At 49.8% G+C, this 18814-nt stretch overlaps 1 protein-coding gene across 1 annotated transcript in view; it reads right to left on the reverse strand.

The window, feature by feature from the left end:
* Positions 1–17107: 17107 nt before the first annotated feature.
* Positions 17108–18814, reverse strand: part of UTP4 (UTP4 small subunit processome component) — a 45013-nt gene continuing 43306 nt past the window's right edge. The window contains exons 16-17 of the mRNA XM_063945919.1: positions 18425–18535; positions 17108–17515 (exon numbers count right to left, since the gene is read on the reverse strand). Of these exons, the coding sequence (XP_063801989.1) occupies positions 17399–17515; positions 18425–18535 (228 nt within the window). The 3' untranslated portion in view covers positions 17108–17398. The remainder of the gene's footprint in view (positions 17516–18424; positions 18536–18814) is intronic.

Consider the following 18814-nt stretch of genomic DNA (forward strand, 5'->3'; position numbering starts at 1 on the left):
GAACACTCACCACACTGCAGGCCCGGCTTACATTAACGGCTGGCTGGCTCTGGTATACATCCCGCTGGCACCTGTTAGTGCCTCTCGGAGAGGAGACCACGCGGCACGCCCGGAGCCCCTCAGGTACTGCGCTGGTCGCTGCCTGAGTCTGCCCTTACTGTTTTTGCCGTGGGCAACCAGGCCTTTCTGCTTCGCCTCCCCCCTACCACACAGTGTGCCTGAACGACGCATATCGTGCTGCAACTCTCCTGAATACAACTATCTAAATCACATCGTCCATTATGGAAAAATATGTGGCCAAAACTCCCCGTTCGTGCAAAAATTCTCAAAATAAAAACAAACCTACAACTAAAGATAAAGAACAAAGCCCTACTCAGCAGGGGTACCCGCCCTCTCCGGGCAGAAGAGACCAAGTCGACCTGTTGTCTACCGATATCCAAGCTAGCCCATCCGCAATACAAAAAGCCAGGGAAATTTCAGAAATCATCTCACCGCTTCTAGACGCCAAGCTGGCGCCATTGATGGAGGCCATCACGTCAGCGGCTGCTCAACTGACTCAACACACACAACGCCTAGCAGAGGCCGAGGACCGAATCTCCACACTGGAGGATGACCATCAGGCGATACGATCCCAACAGCAAACACATGATAACGCTTTAGTGACCATGAGTGATAAGCTCGAGGAATTGGAAAATCGCAACCCACGAAACAATTTGCGCTTGATTGGCCTCCCAGAATCCGTTAAACAAAAAGACCTACTGGACTTGGTAACTCACTGGCTCCCCACAACTCTTGGTCTGCCCCCCTCCCCCACTTTCTATCTGGTGGAACGAGCACACCGTATCGGCCCTGATAGACACCCCTCACAATCTTCCCAGCCACGACCTAGACCTGTAATCTTTAAACTACTAAGTTACCTTGACAAGGTGAAGATCCTAGAGGCCTATCGCAGATGCTCTGACCTCCATTATGAAGGATCCAAACTCCTGCTTTTCCAGGACTTTTCTTTCCAAGTCTCAACGCAACGGAGAGAATTCTCCCCTGTCTGCAAAGAGCTATTTTCCAAAAGCATCAGATTCGCTCTCCTGTACCCTGCAAAATTAAGACTTTTTCATGCCGGTAAACCACACTTTTTTCATACCCCAGAAGCTGTTCGCAACTTTCTCAAGTCGATACCAGCCTCACAACCTGATTCTCGAATGGACGATGCTGATTGACTTTTCTAACACCAAGTATATTTTCTCTTTTCTCTTCTTTTATCTTTCCCATCTACTCCAATGGATAATACACTGTTGATTACGTACATTTGGCTCTTACAGCCATTACTGTGTGGATGCCTTTACTACTCGTTGAGGTTACGGGAATGGCGGAGGGCCCCCTTTCCATTTGCTCTGTCAGCCCCTTTTTTGTTTTCTCTTTCTTCTTCTTTTTTCTTCTTCTCCTCTGTTCATACTAAGGTTTCAGTTACATATGGATGGTTATTACTACTGTCATATTGGGTTCAAAAATTTAAAAATGTTTTTGATGGGTGGCCAAAGTTATATCAGTTAACACTTTGTGCATGTATCACAATATCTCGCTACATGTTTAATGTGACTCCACATACCCTCCTTACGTGCTCCCTCAGCCACTCCCCTGCTCGCTGGGACGGGGGTTTGGGTTCTCGATTGTGGCTTCGCCTTCTGCGTTCCATGAGACTGGGCATTGGATAATGTCGGACCCTAAGGAGGTCGAACCTCCCCTTGATAGCTCAAGGAGGTCTCTTAAGCTTGTCTCGTGGAATGTGGAAGGTTTGAACACACCAGTCAAGAGGAAAAAGATATTGAACCACCTTAAAAAATTCCATCCTGATGTGGTGTTTCTACAAGAGACGCACTGGCGTATCACTGATCCTAACACACTTAGGGATACCTGGGTGGGAGATTTTAGAAGTGCATCATATACTACCAAAACAAGGGGAGTGTTGCTCCTTTTTCACAAATCATTGCATTACGAAATCAAGGAGGAACGGGTTGACCCAGAGGGCCGATTTTTGTTTTTAAAGGTCGATATTGAAGGGGAAAGATTTACTCTGGCTTGTATCTACGCCCCTACAGGACCAAACGCTTCCTTTTTTTCCAGACATTTTTGTTCATTTACAGGACTGGGTGGAGGGTTCCTTGATCTTAGGAGATCTTAATGTTGTACTAGATCCAATGCTCGATGTGTCAGGTGGTCCCAGACAATCAGGCTTGAATAGATCTACCCCCCCACCATTGTCCCTAATGCTAGACTCTCTACAGCTGTTAGACCCTTGGCGATTTCTCAATCCTGACTCTAGGGAATACTCCTTCTTTTCACACCCACACAAAATATTCTCTAGACTAGATTACTGGCTAACATCCTCCTCTCTGATACATAGAATAGAAGATACCACCATAGCTAATATTCTTCTATCAGATCATGCCCCAATCACACTGTCAATTGCCTTGACCACACCCCGCTTATATTCTTATATCTGGCGGTTCCCAGAACATCTAGCCCACTCAGAAGACTTCAAACTCTATTTGACCCAATCGTATCTCAATTATACAGGCGATAATGCAACACATGTTGATAACATAAACCTCTTCTGGCAGGCCTCCAAGCCGGTCATTAGAGGTCAAATAATCTCATATGTAGCTGCCAGGAAAAAAACAATTTAGGGAGAGAATGACTGAGGCTTCTCACCAGGTTGCATCTGTCTACTCCCAATTATTGGCTGACCCGTCTGAAGCTAACAGACAACGATATAAAGATGCTAAATTAGTCTATGACACACTCTGTACAGAACAAGCCAAACTGTTCCTTTCCTACCAGTCTAACAAATATTTTCGTTGGGGCAACCGCCCTGGAAAACTGTTGGCAAACATGGTGAAGGCTCACACCACCCCTAAACACATTTCCACTGTTCGAGACACCCACACTTCACCTGCACTGACACAGGAAGCAATCAGCGACACCTATCTTTCTTTGAGACTTTATATACCGCCCCCCCTGACCAACCAGAACTGGGCACGGATTTTTTAACAAAAGCTGGCCTTCCCACTCTATCAGAGGAGGACAAAGAGTTCCTCACTACTCCCATCACTACAGCAGACTTGGAAGAGGCCATCAAATCCCTACCCAATGGGAAATCCCCAGGCCCTGACGGATTGTCCGCAGCTTATTACAAATTGCTCCTCCCACACATAAGCCACCATCTATTAACTTTGTATAATTCAATCTTGATAGGCCACCCAGCTCCTAATGATTTTAACACGGCACGGGTCATAGTCCTCCCTAAACCTAATAAAGACCACACCCTAGTCTCGTCTTACCGACCAATCTCATTATTAAATCAAGATTTCAAAATATTCACGAAGATACTTGCTTCCCGTCTCCAGTTGGTCCTGCCTAAACTGCTCCACCCTGCTCAAACAGGCTTTCTACGCAATAGGCACTCTGTACATAATGTTCGCTCATTACTAGCGGCCATGATTAAAACCCATGACTCATTAGAGACGGGAAACATTGTTCTAAGTTGCGATGCGGACAAGGCCTTCGACAGAGTCTCTTGGGCCCGTATTGATAGAATACTTAGATTCCAAAATTTTGGCCCTGACTTTCTCCAGGTATTTCACACCCTATACCAAACTCCCCAAGCCTTCCTAACAATTAACGGCCACAACTCTGGACTCTTCTCCCTACACCGTGGCACCAGACAGGGATGCCCCCTATCCCCCCTGCTGTTTAACTTAGCCCTAGACCCACTCCTTCACCACTTCATAAAAGAAACTAGATGGCAGGGTATAAAACTAGCGGACCGAGAACTTAAATTCTCGGCATTCGCAGATGATATTTTACTCTACTTCAGCAACCCCCGAGTAGCCATTCCGCATCTACTAGATATATTAGACTCCTTTGAACGAGTTTCTGGGTTCAAAATCAACTCCTCTAAAACGGAGGCTTTAGCCTTCTTCCCCTCTGCCAAACTGGGCTGGGACGCCACCTTCCCATTCCACTGGTCCTCAAATAACCGTATTACCTATCTAGGTATTGTATTCTCTAGTCGTCCCTCCGAATTATATTCTCTCAACTTTTCACCATTGCTCACTAGAACATATGGCGACTTCGCTAGGTGGGCCCACCTTCCCCTCACATACACGGGCAGGAGCCATTTGTATAAAATGATTAGTTTCCCACGTTTCTTATATGTGCTTCAGATGCTTCCGCTGATTCCGTCCGGGGACATATTCACTCAATTGGATAAAGCACTATCCTCATTTATTTGGGCGGGGAAACGCCCCAGATTCTCATTGTTTAAATTACGTCAACCAAGGTCACTTGGCGGATTGAATTTGCCGTGCCTATATACCTACGCTCTAGCAGCTAATTACAGGATTGCTTTGGACTGGATCGGCGGACAGAGCATATATGCAAACACGTATCTAGAACAATCCTTTACACCCTCTTGGAATCTGGTAGCCCTATTACATGCAACCCCCAATTCCATGCCAAATAGGGTAAAGGACAATTTACTCCTGTCCTCTACTTGTGCAGCATGGCGATTAGTCCGTTCCCGGCTTGGACTCTCACGACACAAATCACTGTTCTTACCTCTATGGGGTAACCCAGATTTTCAACCACACACTACCTCCCGCATATTTTATACTTGGCATGACGGAGGCCTGAAATATATCCATCAATTTTTGACTATCGAAACTTTGACCCTACTAACACACTCACAGGTCATAGCACGATTCCCACATTTACAGATACCATTATTTCCCTTCCTTCAGGCCTGCAGCTATGTGCAGAGAATCCTGTCCTTAATAACACAACAGGACAAATCTCACAATTTAGATAAAACACTGCGCCTAACCGTGCATAGCAACTTCTCCACAGCCCTCATACACTCACACTCTCGCACCTTATTAAAATAAGAATTTACTTACCGATAATTCTATTTCTCATAGTCCGTAGTGGATGCTGGGGACTCCGAAAGGACCATGGGGAATAGCGGCTCCGCAGGAGACTGGGCACAAAAGTAAAAAGCTTTAGGACTACCTGGTGTGCACTGGCTCCTCCCCCTATGACCCTCCTCCAAGCCTCAGTTAGGATACTGTGCCCGGACGAGCGTACACAATAAGGAAGGATTTTGAATCCCGGGTAAGACTCATACCAGCCACACCAATCACACCGTACAACTTGTGATCTGAACCCAGTTAACAGCATGATAACAGAAGGAGCCTCTGAAAAGATGGCGCACAACAACAATAACCCGATTTTTGTAACAATAACTATGTACAAGTAATGCAGACAATCCGCACTTGGGATGGGCGCCCAGCATCCACTACGGACTATGAGAAATAGAATTATCGGTAAGTAAATAATTATTTTCTCTAACGTCCTAGTGGATGCTGGGGACTCCGAAAGGACCATGGGGATTATACCAAAGCTCCCAAACGGGCGGGAGAGTGCGGATGACTCTGCAGCACCGAATGAGAGAACTCAAGGTCCTCCTCAGCCAGGGTATCAAATTTGTAGAATTTAGCAAACGTGTTTGCCCCTGACCAAGTAGCTGCTCGGCAAAGTTGTAAAGCCGAGACCCCTCGGGCAGCCGCCCAAGATGAGCCCACTTTCCGTGTGGAATGGGCTTTTACAGATTTTGGCTGTGGCAGGCCTGCCACAGAATGTGCAAGCTGAATTGTACTACAAATCCAACGAGCAATCGTCTGCTTAGAAGCAGGAGCACCCAGCTTGTTGGGTGCATACAGGATAAACAGCGAATCAGATTTTCTGACTCCAGCCGTCCTGGAAACATATATTTTCAGGGCCCTGACTACGTCCAGCAACTTGGAATCCTCCAAGTCCCTAGTAGCCGCAGGCACCACAGTAGGCTGGTTTAAGTGAAAAGCTGAAACCACCTTAGGGAGAAATTGAGGACGAGTCCTCAATTCTGCCCTGTCCGTATGAAAAATTAGGTAAGGGCTTTTATAGGATAAAGCCGCCAATTCTGAGACACGCCTGGCTGAAGCCAGGGCTAACAGCATTACCACTTTCCATGTGAGATATTTTAAGTCCACAGTGGTGAGTGGTTCAAACCAATGTGATTTTAGGAATCCCAAAACTACATTGAGATCCCAAGGTGCCACTGGAGGCACAAAAGGAGGCTGTATATGCAGTACTCCCTTGACAAACGTCTGAACTTCAGGAACTGAAGCCAGTTCTTTTTGGAAGAATATTGACAGGGCCGAAATTTGAACCTTAATGGACCCTAATTTGAGGCCCATAGACAGTCCTGTTTGCAGGAAATGCAGGAAACGACCCAGTTGAAATTCCTCTGTAGGGGCCTTCCTGGCCTCGCACCACGCAACATATTTACGCCAAATACGGTGATAATGTTGTACGGTTACATCCTTCCTGGCTTTGATCAGGGTAGGGATGACTTCATCCGGAATGCCTTTTTCCTTCAGGATCCGGCGTTCAACCGCCATGCCGTCAAACGCAGCCGCGGTAAGTCTTGGAACAGACATGGTCCCTGCTGGAGCAGGTCCTTTCTTAGAGGTAGAGGCCACGGGTCTTCCGTGAGCATCTCTTGAATTTCCGGGTACCAAGTCCTTCTTGGCCAATCCGGAGCCACGAGTATAGTCTTTACTCCTCTCCTTCTTATGATTCTCAGTACCAGGGCCGGACTGGGACTAAAAATAGGCCCTGGCATTTTTGAAGCACACAGGCCCACCTCTGTGACTCCTCCCCTTACTATTCCTGACTCCTCCCACTTAGTCGTCTATGTTCTTACAAATATAATTAATATTCTAACAACATACAGGCGTACATCATTCTCTATTAAAATATACTCAACCAGTGGTTGAAGTGGAAATTTGTAAGTGGGGGCAAGGAAATGTGAGGTTTGTAATTAAGCGCGCGCGCTCCGGAAAAGGGGGCGTGGTCACTTAAAGGGGGCGTGGTCTTCAGTGTAGTTTACCACACCATACACCCCTTATACGCATTATGCACCACGATAGTAGGACCCCTTATACTATCTAGTACTGCTGCCCCTTTCACATTATACCACACAGTATGAGCCAAAATTCACATTACAGCACCCGGTATGAGCTGAAATTTACATTATATGCCCCCGATAGTGCAGTGCCAGGTATACAAATGCCCCCACAGTGCCAGGTATACAAATGCCCCCACAGTGCCAGGTATACAGATTCCCCCACAGTGCCAGGTAAACAATTGCCCCCACAGTGCCAGGTAAACAAATGCCCCCACAGTGCCAGGTAAACAAATGCCCCCCACAGTGCCAGGTAAACAAATGCCCCCCACAGTGCCAGATCCACAAATGCCCCCCACAGTGCCAGATCCACAAATGCCCACACAGTGCCAGGTATACAAATGCCCACACAGTGCCAGGTATACAAATGCCCCCACAGTGCCAGGTATACAAATGCCCCCACAGTGCCAGGTATACAGATTCCCCCACAGTGCCAGGTAAACAAATGCCCCCACAGTGCCAGGTATACAGATGCCCCCACAGTGCCAGATCCACAAATGCCCCCACAGTGCCAGATATACAAATGCCCCCACAGTGCAAGGTATACAAATGCCCCCACAGTGCCAGGTATACAGATGCCCCCACAGTGCCAGGTATACAGATGCCCCCACACTGCCAGGTATACAATTGCCCCCACAGTGCCAGGTATACAAATGCCCCACAGTGCCAACCAATTGCCCCCACAGTGCCAGGTATACAAATGCCCCACAGTGCCAGCAAATTGCCCCCACAGTGCCAGGTATACAATTGCCCCCACAGTGCCAGGTATACAATTGCCCCCACAGTGCCAGGTATACAATTGCCCCCACAGCAGCCAGTGCTGCAGCTACTTACCGCTGCTGCACTGCTGCTGCTGCTGCTCCTCCTCCGGGCTGTAAGGGGCGGGGGTGAGAGCGCCGGGCGCCCGCCAGCGCGGCTGTTTCTGGTGCGGCAGCGTATAGCATTCAAAGCAGCCGCCGGTTTGTGAGCCAATCAGAGCTCGCGGACCGGCGGCTTCTGATTGGCTGCCGGTCCGCGAGCTCTGATTGGCTCACGAACCGGCGGCTGCTTTGAAGTCTGCTATACGCGCCGCGCCAGACACAGCCGTGCTGGCGGGCGCCCGGTGCTCTCACCCCCGTCCCTCACAGCTCTCCTATCCTGTCAGCTGAGACGCGCTGCCGCCGGTCTGAGCGGCAGCGCGTCTCAGTGACCGCTGGACCGGCCCACGTGGCCATCGGCCCTTCTGGCATCTGCCAGAAGTGCCAGATGGCCAGTCCGGCCCTGCTCAGTACTTTTGGTATGAGAGGAAGAGGAGAGAACACATACACTGACTGGTACACCCACGGTGTTACCAGAGCGTCCACAGCTATTGCCTGAGGGTCCCTTGACCTGGCGCAATATCTGTCCAGTTTTTTGTTGAGGCGGGACGCCATCATGTCCACCTTTGGTTTTTCCCAACGGTTCACAATCATGTGGAAGACTTCTGGGTGAAGTCCCCACTCCCCCGGGTGAAGATCGTGTCTGCTGAGGAAGTCTGCTTCCCAGTTGTCCACTCCCGGAATGAACACTGCTGACAGTGCTATCACATGATTCTCCGCCCAGCGAAGAATCCTTGCCACTTCCATCATTGCCCTCCTGCTTCTTGTGCCGCCCTGTCTGTTTACGTGGGCGACTGCCGTGATGTTGTCCGACTGGATCAACACCGGCTGACCCTGAAGCAGAGGTCTTGCCTGACTTAGGGCATTGTAAATGGCCCTTAGTTCCAGGATATTTATGTGAAGTGACGTTTCCATGCTTGACCACAAGCCCTGGAAATTTTTTCCCTGTGTGACTGCTCCCCAGCCTCTCAGGCTGGCATCCGTGGTCACCAGGACCCAATCCTGAATGCCGAATCTGCGGCCCTCTAGGAGATGAGCACTCTGTAACCACCACAGGAGAGACACCCTTGTCCTTGGAGACAGGGTTATCCGCTGATGCATTTGAAGATGCGATCCGGACCATTTGTCCAGCAGATCCCACTGAAAAGTTCTTGCGTGGAATCTGCCGAATGGAATCGCTTCGTAAGAAGCCACCATCTTTCCCAGGACCCTTGTGCATTGATGTACTGACACTTGGCCTGGTCTTAGGAGGTTCCTGACTAGGTCGGATAACTCCTTGGCTTTCTCCTCCGGGAGAAACACCTTTTTCTGTACTGTGTCCAGAATCATCCCTAGGAACAGCAGACGTGTCGTCGGAATCAGCTGCGATTTTGGAATATTTAGAATCCATCCGTGCTGTCGTAGTACTACTTGAGATAGTACTACTCCGACCTCTAACCGTTCTCTGGACCTTGCCCTTATCAGGAGATCGTCCAAGTAAGGGATAATTAAGACGCCTTTTCTTCTTCGAAGAATCATCATTTCGGCCATTACCTTGGTAAAGACCCGGGGTGCCGTGGACAATCCAAACGGCAGCGTCTGAAACTGATAGTGACAGTTCTGTACCACAAACCTGAGGTACCCTTGGTGAGAAGGGCAAATTGGGACATGGAGGTAAGCATCCTTGATGTCCAGAGACACCATATAGTCCCCTTCTTCCAGGTTCGCTATCACTGCTCTGAGTGACTCCATCTTGAACTTGAACCTTTTTATGTAAGTGTTCAAGGATTTCAGATTTAAAATGGGTCTCACCGAGCCGTCCGGCTTCGGTACCACAAACAGCGTGGAATAATACCCCTTTCCCTGTTGTAGGAGGGGTACCTTGATTATCACCTGCTGGGAATACAGCTTGTGAATGGCTTCCAATACCGCCTCCGTCGGGGGGAGACGTTGGTAAAGCAGACTTCAGGAACCGGCGAGGGGGAGACGTCTCGAATTCCAATTTGTACCCCTGAGATACTACCTGCAGGATCCAGGGGTCCACTTGCGAGTGAGCCCACTGCGCGCTGAAATTCTTGAGACGGGCCCCCACCGTGCCTGAGTCCGCTTGTAAGGCCCCAGCGTCATGCTGAGGACTTGGCAGAAGCGGGGGAGGGCTTCTGTTCGTGGGAAGAGGCTGTCTGCTGCAGTCTTTTTCCCCTTCCTCTGCCCCGGGGCAGATATGAGTGGCCTTTTGCCCGCTTGCCCTTATGGGGACGAAAGGACTGAGCCTGAAAAGACGGTATCTTTTTCTGCTGCGAGGTGACTTGGGGTAAAAAGGTGGATTTTCCAGCCGTTGCCGTGGCCACCAGGTCCGATAGACCGACCCCAAATAACTCCTCCCCTTTATACGGCAATACTTCCATATGCCGTTTGGAATCCGCATCCCCTGACCACTGTCGCGTCCATAATCCTCTTCTGGCAGAAATGGACATCGCACTTACTCTTGATGCCAGAGTGCAAATATCCCTCTGTGCATCTCGCATATATAGAAATGCATCCTTTAAATGCTCTATAGTCAATAATATATTGTCCCTGTCCAGGGTATCAATATTTTCAGTCAGGGAATCCGACCAAGCCACCCCAGCACTGCACATCCAGGCTGAGGCGATTGCTGGTCGCAGTATAATACCAGTATGTGTGTATATACTTTTAAGGATATTTTCCAGCTTCCTATCAGCTGGTTCCTTGAGGGCGGCCGTATCAGGGGACGGTAACGCCACTTGTTTTGATAAGCGTGTGAGCGCCTTATCTACGCTAGGGGGTGTTTCCCAACGCGCCCTAACCTCTGGCGGGAAAGGGTATAATGCCAATAACTTTTTAGAAATTAGCAGTTTTTTTATCGGGGGAAACCCACGCTTCATCACACACCTCATTTAATTCATCTGATTCGGGAAAAACTACGGGTAGTTTTTTCACACCCCACATAATACCCTTTTTTGTGGTACATTGTAGTATCAGAAATGTTCAAAACCTCCTTCATTGCCATGATCATGTAACGTGTGGCCCTACTGGAAAATACGTTTGTTTCCTCACCGTCGACACTGGAGTCAGTGTCCGTGTCTGTATCGACCTGAGGTAACGGGCGCTTTAGAGCCCCTGACGGTGTTTGAGACGCCTGTACAGGTATTAACTGATTTGCCGGCTGTCTCATGTCGTCAACAGTCTTTTGTAAAGTGCTGACACTATCACGTAATTCTTTCCATAAGACCATCCAGTCAGGTGTCGACTCCCTAGGGGGTGACATCACTAACACAGGCAATTGCTCCGCCTCCACACCATTTTCCTCCTCATACATGTCGACACAACGTACCGACACACAGCACACACACAGGGAATGCTCTGATAGAGGACAGGACCCCACTAGCCCTTTGGGGAGACAGAGGGAGAGTTTGCCAGCACACACCAGAGCGCTATATATATACAGGGATAACCTTATATAAGTGTTTTTCCCTAATATAGCTGCTGTATATATTTATATGCCAATTTAGTGCCCCCCCTCTCTTGTTTTACCCTGTTTCTGTAGTGCAGGACTGCAGGGGAGAGTCAGGGAGCCTTCCTCCAACGGAGCTGTGAGGAAAAAATGGCGCCAGTGTGCTGAGGAGATAGGCTCCGCCCCTTTTTCGGCAGCCTTTCTCCCGCTTTTTTATGTAAAAGTAGGCAGGGGTTAAATACATCCATATAGCCCAGGAGCTATATGTGATGTATTTTTTTGCCAAAAAAGGTGTTTTTATTGCGTCTCAGGGCGCCCCCCCCCCCCAGCGCCCTGCACCCTCAGTGACCGGAGTGTGAAGTGTGCTGAGAGCAATGGCGCACAGCTGCAGTGCTGTGCGCTACCTTATTGAAGACAGGACGTCTTCTGCCGCCGATTTTCCGGACCTCCTCCGTCTTCTGGCTCTGTAAGGGGGACGGCGGCGCGGCTCTGGGACCCATCCATGGCTGGGCCTGTGATCGTCCCTCTGGAGCTAATGTCCAGTAGCCTAAGAAGCCCAATCCACTCTGCACGCAGGTGAGTTCGCTTCTTCTCCCCTTAGTCCCTCGGTGCAGTGAGCCTGTTGCCAGCAGGTCTCACTGAAAATAAAAAAACCTACTTTTACACTAAGCAGCTCAGGAGAGCCCCTTAGCCTGCACCCGTCTCGTTCGGGCACAAAAATCTAACTGAGGCTTGGAGGAGGGTCATAGGGGGAGGAGCCAGTGCACACCAGGTAGTCCTAAAGCTTTTTACTTTTGTGCCCAGTCTCCTGCGGAGCCGCTATTCCCCATGGTCCTTTCGGAGTCCCCAGCATCCACTAGGACGTTAGAGAAACATAGAATCAGGCTCGGTGGGACTTATGAAGTGGAGAATAGAATTCCCGGATCTTTCTTTAAAATTAATCCTAGAAGCCAACGCTTATTTAGATAAAACATTGGGCTCCATTTCATATTCAGAAATGCACCAAAAAATTCTACATAGAGCAGCCGTGGCCAACGCGTGGCTCTTGAGCCGCCTGCGGCTCTTTCTTTATTCAAATGTGGCTCCCAACACTCAAAGTCACCTGACCACAACAGATCCTGGAAACCGGTGCACTCCAGCCAGACACACAGCAGCACTACGGCGACTGAAAACTGAGGGAGCCAGATACTGGGCAGTAGTGACATATGATGGTGGGCTGGAGTGACACAAGGGGGAGCTGGCTGGAGTGACACAGAAGGATCCTGGCAGGAGAGACATAATGGGGGAGGTGACTGGAGTGATAAAGGAGTGTGCTGGCTGGAGTGACACAGGAGGGTACTAGCAGGAGTGACACATGGGGGAGCTGGCTGGAGTGACACAGGAGGGTACTAGCAGGAGTGACACATTCACACATGGGCTGTCTGGAGTGACACAGGAGGTTGCTGACTGGAGTGACACATGGAGGAGCTGAAGTTATTTATGTGAATATGGCTGTTTCAATATATGTTATGTGGATCTGGATTTTTATTATTATTTTATGTGGAAGTGTCTTTTTCAATGTATTTTATGTTGGATCTGGCTTTAAAATGTATTTTAGGCGGATCTGGCATTTTCATTGTATTTTATACCAGGGGTGTGGCCCATTTTTGCACACGCGCCTTCGGCTTGATGTCGGCTCTTTGACGTACCTAACAAAATTTTTTGGCTCTTTGTCTCTGACTGGCTGGCCACCCCTGACATAGAGCATACGTCACTCCAAAGTTGCGACACCTTATTGGAGCTGCCTCCTCATCTCATTGTTTCAAATGCGCTGCCCCAGATGCAGATCTGGTTCATTGTCTATGGTCTTGCCCTAAGGTGCAGTCACTATGGAAAGCGCTCCAGTCATATATCACAACAGACTTACAGATACATTTTGACATTACTAAAACGTGGGCATTTTGGGGCATATATCCGAAATCCTCTCCTATCAGGCTAACCAAAGGACAACGTATCTTATTGATTAAACTAGCAGCAGCCACCAAGAAGACGATCCTCTCCCAATGGGTCTCTGCCGACCCCGTACCCATCTCACTAGTACACCCTAGAATCTCTCACCTTTTCCATCTTGACTGGACCAATACCACCCTACAGAAGGAAAAACTGACTGCACAGTACTTCCATACCTGGTTACCTTATGTTCTGACTCTACCCCCACTCATAAAAGAGGCACTAAGAAAATGTTTTAAAGATACTAAATGGTATCTTTTAGAGTCGCTTGACTCCACACCCCCCTTCTGATTACACCGCTCCTAAATGTTCAACTAACCTAATTAATGTCGCCCCTTATTGCTGACTCGATATTTGTTTGCTTCTTTGAGTGCATAGTTTTGATATCACCGGGGAGCCACGTGGGATAATGTTACAATAACAACATTTGTCACTATTACGAGACTTTATATCTCTAAATGTTTTCATGTACAACGTGTTATTATTCTATTATGTTGTATGCTATTGATGCTCACCTATCAATAAAAAACTTTTGGTAAAAAAAAAAGAAAAGGAAAAGAAATAAAGAGATTTGAGAAGACATTTCACATAGACACATAAAGTGCAACAACGGTCTAAATTCATCTCAGAGTAAACAATCCACATTCTAAATATATATATATATATATATATATATATATATATAAAGGTTGAGTATCCCGTGTCCAAACATTCCAAAATACGAAATATTCCAAAATACAGAATTTTTTGAGTAAGATAGTGAAACCTTTGTTTTCTGATGGATCAATGTACACAAACTTTGTTTAATACACAAAATTATTCCAAATATTGCATTAAATGACCTTCAGGCTGTGTGTATAAGGTGTATATGAAACATAAATGAATTGTGTGAATGTGCACAAACTTTTTTTAATGCATAAAAGTTATTAAACATAATGGTTAAAATGATATATTCCAAAATATGGACAAATCCGATATCCAAAATACTTCTGATCCCAAGCATTTTGGATATGCAATCTCCTATATAATAGGCCAGGTCTGTGACTCTGTGCCTGGCCGTAATGCTGGGCGGAGTCACAGTGGGGGGATGTAGGCCAGGAACAGTCCCCTCCCTCGGTCCGCCCAGTCCACTCCCCATCTCCGCCCAGTGCCCTCCCTCCCTCCCTGTACCCTGGTGACACTGCAGCCGGGGACTGTAAGCAGGAGGAGAATTTTGCTGTGGACAACCACTGACAGCCACAGCCGCCCCCCTCTCCCACCCGCAGCACACGGCCCACGCCACCCCGCACTCACAGCATCCACCCCACCCGCTGCACACGCACCTCCCACTCCCGCCCCCTCCCCCACCACATCCGCCCCCCACCCGCAGCACTTGCCCCTCCCCCACCAGCCCCACCCCGAATCCACCTGCGGCACACGCCCCTCCCCCACCCATACCACCCCCACCCGTAGCACCCGCACCACTCCCCCACCCGCGGCGCCCACCACATCCGTCCCCCACCCGCGGCACACCCCCCTCCCCCACCCGCGGCACTCCGGCCCCCTCCCCCACCCGTAGCACCCACAACACCTCCATACCCACCTCTCCCCCCCGCTACACTCCTGCACCCTCCACCCCACCCCCATCTCTCCCTCCAGCGGCATCCACCACATCTGCCCCCCACCCGCGGCACACGTCCCTCCCCCGCCCATAGCACCCACACCCGCAGCCCCCCGCCCCTCCCCCACCCGTGGCACCCACCACATCAGTCCCCCACCCGCAGCACGCGCTCCCACCCGTGGCACCCACAACACCCCCCCTCCCTCCCCCACCCGCGGCACACGCCCCCTCCCCCACCCATCACACCCACAACCTGCAAACCCCCCCCCCTCCCTCCCCCACCCGCGGCACCCCCCTCACACCAGCCCCATATCCCCCCCCCTCCTACACCCACGCACCCTCCACCCCACCCCCAACCGCAGCACCACCACCATACCCAGTTCTCCCCCCCGCACCTCTGCACCCTTTCCGCCATCGGTGCCACTGCACCCACCCCTCCACCACCCGCAACACCTCTGACCCCCTCCGGCACCCACCCCTCCACCACACGTAGCACCTCGGACACCATCCGCAGCCGCTACAAGTGATTCCCTGAATCGGGGTGATCAGCGGCACGGATAGGCACCTCACTGCACCCACCCCCTTAACAAACTCCCCACACACACACACTGAACTTCTGTGAGTATAGTTGCTACCAATGGACATTGGATTAATAAGAAACACTAATGCTGTGGCCATTATGTGTCTAAGCGACACTGCTACCTTTGCCCATTGTGTGTATATGCGGCTCTGATACCTGTGCCCACTGTGTGTATAAACGCAGCTACTAGCTGTGGCCATTGTGTGTAGAACAAACTCTGCTACCTGTGGGCACTGTGTGTATAAGCGGCTCTGATACCTGTGAGCACTGTGTGTATAAGCTGCGCTGCATACACTAGCAGTATATACTACACTATGTTATTCATTGTGCCATGCGGCCACTCTTCACGCCCTCACAAAGAGCTACGCCCCCTTGACAATCGCACGTCCTTCCCCCTTGCAATATTTACCCACTAGCATAAAAATTTTTTGCAGGTAATACTCCATATAATAACAATTATAGCACAGCTGAAGCCCGTGCAGGGGTTAACGGGTCGTAGCCTCTTGCAAAGGTATTTTCTGTCTAACACCTTCCCTCTCTTTATCCTCTCCCTACCACCCTGCATCTCCCTATCCTTTACCCATCGCACAGCGTTTCTATACATTCCCTTTCTCCCCCCCCCCTACGCCTCTCTATCTTTTCTCAACCGGACACCATTTCTGTATGCCATCTATACTGCCCTGCATTTCTGGATCTGTTCTCTACCGGCCTGAGTATGTTCAAAAGCGTGCAGGGGTTAACGGGGCGTAGCCCCAAACGACGGTGTGAAGAGCGCCCGTAGGGCGCGATGAATCACCCAGTATGTGTATATATATATATATATTATTTTATCCGTTTGCTGTTATATATTTGCACGGTCCGGGATCGCACAGTGAACACTGGTGATGGTCTGTAAGTGCAGGGAATACGGGGAGCGTTCAGGTCACAGCTGTACCCCCCGAGCACGCCCTATGTGACCCCGCATAGCTCTAACTCACAAAGCCTCTTATCACGCGGCAGCCAGCCGTCCTGATAGAACTGTTTCACAATTGTCTTGAAATTTATTTCGGCTGGTTCTAGACTAACCCTAACCCTAGTGACGGCAACAGGCTTACACTGCGAGCAAATTACACTGCGAGCAAATTACACTGCGAGCACATGGATGCAGATTTACTCCCTCTATACGGTCAGCTCGTGGCTGCTCCGACGATGCATCGCCGTCTACTAATGAGTGACAGCGGCTATTCATCGTTCAAGCACCTGTCATCTCTTCCTGAGCTGATGACGTCCAATGAGGACACAGAGTCGTCTCCACTCCAATCTAGTGGTAAAAATGGGAGCACTCGCCAGTCTTCTTCATGAATATAGTTTAATTAGATCATCAAGGGCATGTCACATCAACGTTTCACTCTTATTGTCCAAATAGGACCGAAACGTCGATGTGACGTGCCTTTGTCTTTGATGATCTGATTAAACTATATTTCTAAAGAAGACTGGCGAGTGCTCCCACTTTAAATAAATAAATAAATATATATATATATATATATATATATATATATGATATTTAACGGAAAAAAATACTTGATAATCTTAATAACAGATTTTACTTGATGAAGCAACCAGATAATGAGCTGAATTTACCAGTTTATAAAAATATAATAATAATAATTCATCCCTCCGCTGTTCCCTGGTTGTGTCAGTGGGTCCACTTCTGGCATCAAGACCTGTGCTGAATCCAGGTCCATTTAATCCCAGTCCAAGCCCAGGTTTGAGGTCTGGAACATCAGCCACAAACGAGTCCAGGACCGCTGGTTAGGCCCCAGCAGCAATAAAAGAAAACGCATGGGTGCAGTACGATCGTCTTCCAGTCTTACAGGGATTATGTCCCAAATTTCTTCTCTTTCATGGGTGGCGGGAGCTGGGCCAGAATATCACGGATGGGTCTCTCCACCAGGACTAGTTCCCCATCGTCCAACAAGTCCATGAAGAGCAGCGGCTGCCAGGGGCCCAGCAACCGGCGCAGACAAATGTTTAGAGGGAGAGAGAAATGGAGAATAGAGTTACAGGCGGAAAGGCAACCGGACAATTTCTATACAAGCTACACATAACGCCGTTGGCGGTCTGCCCTCTAATAACCGGTATGGCGGACTGTATACATCTACTAAGGGGTGTATTCAATAGGAGTCGGTTCCATTCCGACATGCAGTTGTCGGAATGGATCCAAGAACCCCTATTCAATGGACGGCCAAATCCGACTGTCGGATTTGGCCGTCCTGTCAGGCCGCTGCTGTCGGCGGATGCGCGGACAGCAGCGGCCAGGGGAGCAGAGATCGGCAGCCGTGAGCGGGAGGGGCTGGCTGCGAGGGACATGTGTGGAGCCGCAGGAGGAGCTGGTAGCAGGAAGAGAGGTGCTACGGCGGCGGGGGGAGCAAAGATCGGTGGCCGGCGGGAGGTGCTGGCAGCGGGGGAACATGTCTGCAGCGGCGGGGCGGGGGCGCTGCAGGGAGAGAGGTGCGCTGGCCGGGGATGGCCAGGCACCTCCCTCCCTGCAGCGCCTCCCTCCGCCGCCGCAGACTTGTCTCCCCGCAGCCAGCTCCCCCCACCGGCTGTCGATCTCAGCTACAGCTGCCGCCCGCAGCACCGCTCCTCTCCTCACCTCAATCCGACTTGCTTTCAAGTCGGATTGAGTTTGTTGGAAAAGGAGCCAAAACCTGACGGATTTGGCCCCATTTCCGACAGTCTATTCCGCCGATCCACGTGTTTTTCTGAAAAAATCACCCCCTATTGAATAGGTCGGAACCTATTTCTGTCGGAAGCTGCTGTCTTTCCGACAAGACGGCAGCTTCCGACAGTTATTGAATACAGCCCTAAGACAGGCAGACAAGCCCAGCACACGAGTCCTCACCTGATACTTCCTGGTTATTTTAAAGGCGTGCGCCTGACTCCGCCGCGCTCGCTCCGAGAGATGCTTCAATGAGATCTGGTTGACGAGTGCGGTCTTATCATCTGGAAGTGGCTGAGCAGAGACACAAGAGGCATTACAACGCAGCAGACAACATGGCGGCATAACGCTAAACGGCGCATTATCCTTAGCACGCCACCAATCCCTGCCTGATGGGGATTCCGCCCTGGATTTCTGCCAGTGTACACGGATAATGCAGACCTCATGGCCCGGAGACCTCGTGCCTGCGCAGAGAGGAAAGAGGCAACGAGCAGGAGGGTTTTCAGGCCCAGCCAATCAGACGTCACTATCAGCACAGGTTGCGGCATCTTCGCAGGTTCTCCAGGCGCAATT

This window comes from Pseudophryne corroboree, chromosome 11 (genome assembly GCF_028390025.1).
Source record: "Pseudophryne corroboree isolate aPseCor3 chromosome 11, aPseCor3.hap2, whole genome shotgun sequence".
NCBI classification, from domain to species: domain Eukaryota; kingdom Metazoa; phylum Chordata; class Amphibia; order Anura; family Myobatrachidae; genus Pseudophryne; species Pseudophryne corroboree.